The sequence below is a fragment of the Toxotes jaculatrix genome, chromosome 4 (genome assembly GCF_017976425.1).
Source record: "Toxotes jaculatrix isolate fToxJac2 chromosome 4, fToxJac2.pri, whole genome shotgun sequence".
Taxonomy (NCBI): Eukaryota; Metazoa; Chordata; class Actinopteri; family Toxotidae; genus Toxotes; species Toxotes jaculatrix.
In genome coordinates, this window is record NC_054397.1 from 20844473 (window position 1) to 20854154 (window position 9682).

At 44.1% G+C, this 9682-nt stretch overlaps 1 protein-coding gene across 1 annotated transcript; it reads right to left on the reverse strand.

The window, feature by feature from the left end:
- Positions 1-562: 562 nt before the first annotated feature.
- On the reverse strand, positions 563-7231 carry LOC121181241 (serine/arginine repetitive matrix protein 2-like). The gene is made up of 11 exons (XM_041037101.1): positions 7135-7231; positions 5944-6048; positions 5563-5718; positions 3516-5247; positions 3355-3408; positions 2377-3265; positions 2067-2288; positions 1849-1912; positions 1637-1758; positions 1350-1501; positions 563-964 (listed from the first exon to the last, which is right to left on the reverse strand). Exons 1-11 carry the CDS (start codon positions 7228-7230, stop codon positions 864-866), a joined length of 3693 nt encoding a protein of 1230 aa, XP_040893035.1. The 5' UTR covers position 7231; the 3' UTR covers positions 563-863.
- Positions 7232-9682: the final 2451 nt, after the last annotated feature.

Here is a 9682-nt window from a genome sequence, read left to right on the forward strand (position 1 = left end):
ATATGTTGAGATGTTAAATATGCTCAAATGAAATCCACATTTTATGTCACAGCTTGGAGGCTTGACAGGGCAGAGCATAAAATGCAGTGAGTCTGAGTCTGCTGAAGGTCTGAAGACAGCAGCTAAAAAGAGCCTACAAAGAGTCTGAGTTGTTGTATATAAAGAGAGGCCATTTAAATAAAAAAAAATTATGAGACTGACTCTACAATTTGGAGCCTAGAAAACAAACTGTTTTGATGTTGTGAGATTCTAACTCAACAAACACAAACAGATGAGCCTCTAAAGAGATACACTGCCTGAAGCAGAGCTAGCTTGTAGGTCAGACTTGCTGTAGCAGTGTAACAGGTGTGACTAATACCATTATCACTGGTTGTACTCCAAGCAAGTGTCCTGCTGCCGTGGCGCTCAGTGTAATGCATGCTGGTTCAGTGGTACAGCTCACTGGGACCACTGCATTTAATGAGTGATTGGTTACACCTGTTGTTTTCCTTCAGTGACTTCTTGGAAAACTTCTTTGGATTTAACTCAAATAAACTTCAATTTACTTGTAGATGACAGTTCATCAGGAAACACAATGAACAGCCTTTATTTTTATTTATTTTTTTACATATACAAAACTTTATCAGTGTTATGGAATGCAACAGAAATCTTTAGCCAGTTCCATTAATAAATGTTTTCAAATTAAGAGTGCTACATATTTGTTTATAATTACTGCACACATAAAAACTGCATGCGTATTTAGAGTCAAAACATGAAAAGAAAAAACACTAACATACAAATGTTTGCTACATAAGTGCGAGCGAAATGCTCTGAGGTTTGTGAAGTGTTCTTTTCGTCGCTGCCACATCCAGCTCGGTGCTCCGCTACCTCTTTAATCCTCTCTGGGCCTGTTTCAGCAACGAATCAAAGTCGAGGTCCTCGAACCTGTTGTTGGCAGGAGACGGGTCTGCATCTCTGTTTGCGTCTGAGGAAGAGAAGGTAATTTACAGGCTTACTGTTATGTTCAGAGACTTCCACAATACAACACACGGACTGTACAAAATAACACCTGTGGTCACATCCCAGCACCAAACACTTCCTTAGTGTCAAAATGTTCAGGTTATATCGACACTGTCAGAGAAAAGTTCAGCTCAGTTCTGAGGTGATACTTGGTGGTTTCTGATGTGGACTGAATTACACTGAAAGCTATTTTAAGTTGTTCATTTGGTCCCTGACCCTGCACGTCCTGTGTATGTATGCATACACAGGACGTCGATGGAGGTGACGACAAGTAACATGAAGAATGCAAAGTCACTGCAACACTGGGAAACGTTTTGCTGTAGTACAGTTTGTGGTTTTAAGAGTCTCACCTAGATCAGAGTAGTTTGAATTGCAGAACTGTCTTCTACCACCGAAGCAGATGTCAAACGGCAGCTCGTCAGGCTTCCGTAGTTTGCCGCCGTTATCGATGGCCGCGAAAGCATCTTCCATGGTGTAGAATGTGACAAAACCGTAGTGGTCGCTATGGGAACCAAAGGTGCAGGATTTGAATACTGACATAGAGGTAAAAAAAAAAACAACAACAACAACAACAACAACACACACACAAATGAACTTCAAAGACCATAAAAACATATTTTTAATTCTTGATACACACCCTCTGTCTCTGAAGTGGAGCGAAACACATTCCACTTCTCCGAACTGAGAGAAGCGTTCTCTCAGCTCATCGTGTGTCATAGACCTGCGGATGCGGCCGACGTACACCACCCTGCGCTCATCCTGTTTCATAGGATTTTCACGATTACTCATCACTTCTTATTTTTAAAAACCACAAAAATATCTGCTGACATGCTGTAATTTTTTACTCACGATGGCTTTAAGTTTCTGAATCCTCATCTCGTGTTCTCTCCTCAGCCTCCTGGACTCTCTGCTGCTGTAGTGATGAAGTTGGGAAAAATGAAGAGATTGAGATTACACTTTTAAACCCAGTAAAGCCAGAAAGAGACGCAAGGGACACTGACATTCAAAAGGAACACCTACATTTGACTGTCCTTTGATCCAGTGTCTATGAGGAGAACTTAACTAACCTGTAAATATTATTCCACTGCCTGTGGCAAATACGTGGGGATGGTGATCGGGATCTGGATGGGGACCTGGACCGGGACCAAGATCTGGATCTTGACCTGCTGCATCTTGATCTAGCGTAGGACAGCCTGTAGTGCCGAGGTGGGGAGCGGGACATGGAGCGGGAAATGGAGCGGCAGGGGGACGACGAACATGAACTGCTCTCTGAACGTTGGCGATGAAGCCTGCAAGACGGACAAATTGAGAGTTGGGAATGATGCACAGAGGACAAATAGAAAGTAATATTGATCATGGCTAACAGAAGATGATTACTTCTGTCTTTTAGGAGAGCGAGACGCAGAGCTGGAGGAGGAGGATGATGAGGAGGAGCAGCGAGAGCTGGAGCTGGAGTCAGAGTGAGGGGATCTTCTCCTATATCTTCTCTTCTCCCTCCCTCTGACGGGAGGGCTGGGTGGAGGTGTAGGGAGAATGCACGGGGGAGTCTTGACCTCACTTGCACCGCCATCGCCTGCGGCAGCACTGCAGCCTGAAAACCGCAGAGCTTTGTCAGGGTTTGGCTCTGATCTGGTCCTGGGTTGCTCAGAGTGAGACTTCGTCTGTCCAGTCGAGGTCTGTGTTTTCCATTCAGCAGCAGCACTTGGGTCGAGAGTAGTCACCTCCAGTTCATTAGGAATTTTAGAAGTGTCCTTGTGTAAAGAGGGCTTAGCTCTGCTCCGCTGAGCAGCACTTGTAAGTGTTTGATCCACAGGCCCGCAGTAATCATGATCCGAGGATACAGATGAATACGTGTGAGGAGAGGTCTGAGCAGCGGGGGGCTCTGAAGTGCTAATGTGAGTCTTTCTGGACGGTAGGGGACGGGGGTCGATGATCTGAATGGCCTTGGATGGAGGATTTTTGCGTCTTGCAGGCTGCTGTTGCTGAGTGCTGAGGATGATTTCAGTGCCGAGGGGCTCGGGGATGTCCATACGCTCCATCGTTTGGAGTTGTGGCAGATTCCTGAGAGCTTTCAGAGTCCCGGGTGTTTTAGAAACGCTTAAAGGTTCAAGTGCTTCCACAGAGGGGGTCAGTGGTAGTCTGGAGGTCTTTTCTGATCCTACAGGCTGATTTCTGTCCAGCTTCAAGTGTCCATCTGTTTGTAGGTTCGAAGGTGGAGTAGCACTAAGGAGACTGGACTCGTTTTCACAGTCTCTCCCCTCTTTAGCTGGAGTAGGAAGAATAAAAAGAGGTTATACAATGACTGGATGTCAGCATCCAAATAAACCAGTATGGACCAGTAAGACAACCACTCACCTTGTGTTTCCTCAAACTGTTCCAGCAGGCTGGTCAGATCAGGGGCTTCAATTCCTGGAGTAGAAGAAGAATGTTAACATTTACTCTCAATACATAAGTTAAAAACATACTTTTAGTGGCTTTATCAAGTCATATTTAACGACCACATCTCAACGGTTTACCTGAGACGGATGCTGAACAGCCAACCTGAAGCATGAGTTTTGGTTCCTCAGGAGAAACACTCGAGGGACCCTCTGATAACACCTCCTCCTTTACTGGTACGACAGCATTTACAGGAGAAGGTGACTGAGAAGAGTATGGCGAGGAGGAAGGACACTTTACTTGCCTCGCAGGATCTGGACCCGGTGACTGAGGAGTGTTTGGTTCCAGCTCAGTTTCTTTTGTTGGGCACAGACTGTATTTTTGAGGCTCTAGTTTATTGCACTCTGAGGCAGATTCAGTTTGTGTTGTGGGAGGACACAGTTCTGGAGATCTAGAGGAGACATCTGAAGCTATCTGGGTAAACATGTTTTTATCTTCCTGAAGCTGAGTGGTGCTGTCCTGGTTTACTAACAACAGCTGGGGCTTTGGCTCTGAGGAGGATGGCTGTCTTTGAAGAAAGGCTGCTGAGGATTCAGTTTGGATTAGAGTGGTGCTCTGGAGGTTTGAGTCTTCGTTAAGGGACTCCACTTTGGACTCTGATGAAGTGTGGGCAGTGGACTGTGATGTTGTTTCGCTAACTGGCAGGGGGACGAGGACAGGATTTGGGGGATCACTACTGAGCAATGTTAGTTTCTTTACTGGACTTCTTACGTTCCCAGGAACATTAAGATTTGGGTTAGTGGTGAAGTCTGGCAGTGGACTAGCGGGTGAGATGGTTTTGGATTCAGGTCTTGGGCGCTTTAATCCGCAGGGACGTAGATGAGCAGATGGCTTTGCCTCTGTGGGGCTATGCCTCGGGAGCAGAGAGGCACGACGGGATAAAGTCCTATGCCCAGGTTTATGGAGACGATCAGCACCGATTCTGGTAGAGTCTAGATAGTGGTGTTCTGTCTTTGGTCCACATCTTTGTCCCTGTAAACAGAGGATGGGGGGTAACTCCTTGGGGGGCTCAGAAACGGAGGGCCACTTGGTTGTGTAGTTCCGCTGTTTCTCCACGAGGGGCTGTCTCTTCTGGCGCAGCTGTCTGTACTGTTGGAGGCTGAGTGATTTGGCCTTTGTCTCACCTTTGGGTGGCCGAACATTAGCCCTGTTCATTTCTGAGGACGACGTCGTCTGGGGTTCAAGTGCTGCCCCAGATGGATGTCCAAGTGCTTCTGTGCTGTTTAGTGGAACTGACACAGTCTCACTTGTGTGTCCACTCGTTAGATTTTTCTCGTTCAATCCCTCTTCCACCGATTCGTTAAATGAAGCCACTTGAACGGGGCCGAAGCTCACGCTTTTCTTCTCTCTGGATATCGGCGCTCTGGGTGAGTTTCCATTCAGCAACACGCTCTTCAGGAGTTTCCCATCATCTCTTTTTTCATCACCCTCTTCTTTCCCCTTTGTCTCTTTCATAGGTTCCTCATCATCAGATACAACATTTATCTCTTCATCGCTCTCTTCAGTGGGCCTCTCATACCTCCACACCTCTTCCTGAGAGAATAACGCGTGGCTTTTCCTGGGTTTATCTCCCTCCTCCACATGCAGCTTCAGACAGTAGGGGTGCATGAGCTTAACCAGGTTGACGAGAGACGTTGAGGTGAAGACCTCGACTTCCTTCTCTGCTTTCTTAGTTTTGGAGTGAAACAATGTTGGACTTTGTTGTGTGAACAGCTGTGGGAGGGTCTTTCTCTCCGTTTTGTTCTCGTCTTCCTTTTTTGTGAATGTCACACTTGGTGATTTGGGTCTTGGTCTGTCAGCAAGTGATGTTGCCTGAACAGAAGGAAAGAGTGGTTTAGATCTTGAGTGTCTAATCCTCAGGAAGCAGGACAATTCACAATGGAGAAACAAATTCAAGTACTTCACTGGTAAACTCTATTCAGCATGTGCAGTTTTTTAAAGGGGTATGTGGTTCATATTTACATCAGTCATCACACAGCAGTGAAGTCTTTACAAAATGGCTTTTACTAGACACATTCAAGATGTTGGTGTGTCTTTGCAGCATATTTATCTGAACCTGAACAAACACACAAGGTGCTCAATCAGCAGATATGCTGTTCTGTTTGTTGTTCCAGTGTATGTACCCACCGCTGACTTGTCCCTGTACTCCAGGTGGGTGAGGAGTTTGGTGTCTGGCAGAATATCAAAAGGAGACAGAGTCCCGTCGTCAGTCTCCACACTGTCCAGCATTTCAGTCAGAGCAGACAGCAGGGTCTCACTCTCCTCCTCCGTTGCACTCTTACCCTGAGAAGACCCAGCAGAGTCTGAATTTACTAATTTATTTGTCAATTCTGGACTCTGCTGTAGACTCAACAACACAAGTATCACTAAGCTTATGATCCCCAAAACACTGACACATGCTAAAATATCAGTTTTAAGAATCCCATGCTGAAACTCTCAGAAAAGCTCCTGAGAATGTCTTACACTGATGATGAGCACTCATTCACCTTTATGAGCTTCAACACTGACCTCTGAGGTGACAGTGGAGTCCTCAAAAATGGACAGGATGGAGTGATCAGTACAGGACTGAGTGTCCATCTCCACATCATCAACATCACCTCTGATCAGGACCAACTGCAAAGACACAGACATAAAGAAAAGCTATTTAAAAACTCTCTCTCTCACACACACACACACACACACACACACACAGATCTGGTCTATTTCTAGCTCCTGCAGCTGTATAAAACACTGCTCTTTCTGGGTCTGACCAGAAACTAATTTATCTGCTGATTATTTTCTCTATTACTGGTTTTGTCTATAAAATGTCACGTTCAGATGTCATGTTTGGTCTGAACTACAATCCAAATCTAAATATTATCTTATAATATGTATGTCAAAAAACAAACAAACAAACAACGTTTAACTAAAGAAATACAACTGTCTCAATGGCTTAATCCCTAAACATTATCCTTACATGGTGCATAAAGAGATGCTGGCAAACTGAATGAAAATGTTTTCAGGGCGAGGTCTCAGAGAACAATTAAGTAAAGTTTTCACATTTTTCTTAGGACATAAGTGTGCAGGTGAGTAGAAGACAGACTTAAAGGGGGGCAAAAGGCCGTAGAGGCGGGTCACAACCTCAACACCATTTCTGGAAAGTGAAAACTAAAGCTCCGAGGGCCTGTACCGCTGTAAGAAGACATGTGTAGGCTTTTAGGTGACAGAAAACAGTTTACTGTTGACCAGCCCATCAAACACCCTAACCTTAAGCTTGAGACAACAAAATAAAGAGGGTAAAGTGAGAGTACTGTGGCATAAAAAACAAGAAAAATGGACAGAGTAGAGAGAAGGGAAGTGCTGAGGGCGCAGCAGTGTCTGAACATCTCGTACTCGTGAGGAGACTAACCGGTCTCTCCGTCAGTTTTCACATGTTAATACTTTAAACCGTAGCTGATGTTAGATACGGACGGGGGTAACGACACGAACTAACTCAACATTAAACCGTTTCCGTGCCCAAACGGCAGGCTAATCGGTCACCTGAGCCACCTCCCTGCTCACCGCTCACATATATATATATACTACTACTAGCCAGTTTCAGCCACGTGTCGCCCCGCGCACATGTGGCCTCGCGCCGGCGAAACAGCCAGTTAAAACACCGAAACCCGTCCGCGTGCGGTTATTTTGATGCTAGACCAGCTAACACGACTAAACTGGTACCTCATTGGGCGTGTTGCCGGCCAGAAAGTCGCTGTTGTCGGCATTAAAATCCCCGTCTTCCCCCCTCCACCGCGCCGCCATCTTGCTGTTCCACATGGCCCGCTGGCAGGCCGGACAGAGACACGTGGTCACCGGCTGGGAGCGCGCGGAGAACACCGACCTGGGATCAGACTGTAAACCACTAGTTCCCTTTATGAGAGGAGCAGAAATCCGATCCAAGGTCAGCCATATGTATCACTGCTTATCAATTAGTTTTCTCTTGAAAACTGGCTACAGATTTTAATTTTCTGCAAAGACACAGGAATTAATCGGTGAGCGCTGTTTGTGTGTTGGTTATTTGAAACGTTTGATAGATGTTATGCTTACCTTTTAACTTTTTAAAAATATTTTTGAGACAACAAACACATGTAAATAGTGTTTTTTGGACTGCTTTTGTAATATGTCAATAACATGTTATTGGTGTCAATTAGATCATATTAATCAGAATTTTCTGGCAGACGTTTTGATGCAATTAAAAACAAAAAAAAAAAAAGATTTTATTTATCTCTCAAAAGCGACACCTAACGTCCGAATGACCTTACCACAAATTCCACTCATACCCATGAACATACACCAGAAACACCACAGGAGGCAGCAATAACACGACTACAGCATCAGTTTAGGTTTTTATAGACAGCTAATTTACCCATTCTATGAAATGTTTTTTTTAAAAAGGCAGCTGTACCAAGAGGTAGATTTTAGAAGAAGGCATTGATAAAGAATGGCACACTATGTTGTTTTTTTCTATTTGTTAAAAATGCAGCAAAAATAAGGGCAAGGATAAACAGATGCTCTACTCAGGCTGCCTTACACATTATAAATTTAATGATTTGTCTGAACCTCTTTTTTTCCCTTTATGGCAGGAGGCTTTAATAGAGAGAGCACTAATAGTGTAACTGGGAGTTATCTTGAAAATGGACAGAATGCCCTGTAAAGCTGTTAAATACACCCAAGTGATTCATCATCTCCCATGTTATAACTGCTGAGAATGTCATCAAAACATTAGTACATCCTACATCAGTATCATAGTATCTTAGGTGCGACACTCAGTAGCATTAATGCAGTCGATCCTTGAAGTGGTGTCGTATAGCAGAGCAAAGAGTGTATCTGCTTCCTGCGGTTGGCCTCATCACCAAAGCAAACAGAGATTATCTGCATGTTCAGACATTGCAATATTGATGTGTTGACTTTCCTGATTAACGTGTGTACACACTCTCCACCTTGACATGGTTTGCTGTTAGGGTCTAACAACAGTATTATTACCCTGTTTCACCAGAAACGGCACACGCAGAGGTCCAGGTTGAAGCCTTCACATGAATTTAAATGTGCTCGGGCCTCAGAAAGTGTTTCCACTGAGCATTATATCATTATGATTGAACATGTTTGAATGCATTTATCGGGTGTGTTCGCATGACTTACTGTATTGGTGAAACCCTGTATGACTTTGCAGACACATGAATCTGAACCAGAGCTGATTCATAACAAACCTTTTATTTTTTTCCCCTCTTCATCCTGTACGGCTCCATGCCATGCTGCTTGATATATGATGAATAATTATTCTAAACATATGAATAATAAATACAGCTGTCTAAACCGGTGTTTGCATTTCTCTCTCTTGCTGATGAAGACCCACAGCAGCACCAAAACTCATGCTCCACTGACAAATCACATCATGATCTTTGGATGGTTGATTACATTTACATATTCAGTGCAGCGGCCAAGTGTTTTCCTCTCTTCTCTTACTGTAGTACCCATTACACTGCCCTGTTTCCAGTTGTGCAGTGCTGCTGAAGTTATTCCACTAAAAAATAAATCCTTTCTGGCGGAGCTGGAGTGTTTGTCTTATAGCCCAGCTTGACCAACTTGCTATCCACACCTTGACCAGGTGACCCTGATCAGTAGTGTTTTAAACCTAAACTTGCCTTGCCTTGCACAGGCTTTACCACAGATGAAATTATATTGCTCATCACCAGAAAGCCTTTCATACCAGAAAATTCACAGTGTCGATCATCACCAGATTGCCTCGAACAAAATGAATGAACTGATACCTGCTCGCTCATAAATAATTCTCCATTATTTCTCTTGTTTTCTGCAGTTAATTTGCAAACATGACCCACTGCAGAGGCATCAGGTTGTAGAGCGTGAGGTGCAGTGTGTGTGTGGGTAGATTTTTATGTGGATGTTTTTGTTCAGTTATCTTGGAAGCAGCATTTTAAAGGAGAGCTGTCACGTAAGAGTTGATGCTGTAAAGCCCTGTCAAGAAAAACCCATTGAAAGGGGAAATTATAGTTTTAGGTAACCGGATCAGATCTTGCTTGTATTCATTTCATTTGTTTTGGATTTTTGTAAATGTGCACTGTCTGTCCATGCTGTTGTCACAGTGTCCTCAGAAGAGTCTTGCTCCCTTTAAAAATATTACACTTTTATTGCAATTTAGACAATATGAAGATACTGACTGAGGACAGACTTTAATATATTTAGTGCTGAGATCCCTCCTGTGGTGTAGTTT

Bases quoted from the DNA above. Each gene is read 5' to 3' on its own strand.
- LOC121181241 (XM_041037101.1), bottom strand. From the start codon at position 7,230: ATGTGGAACAGCAAGATGGCGGCGCGGTGGAGGGGGGAAGACGGGGAT. The intron at 5,248-5,562 runs GTGGGTACATAC...CCTTCTGTTCAG, and splicing joins AGTACAGGGACAAGTCAGCG to GCAACATCACTTGCTGACAG. The intron at 1,913-2,066 runs GTTAGTTAAGTT...TCATCACTACAG, and splicing joins CAGTGGAATAATATTTACAG to CAGCAGAGAGTCCAGGAGGC.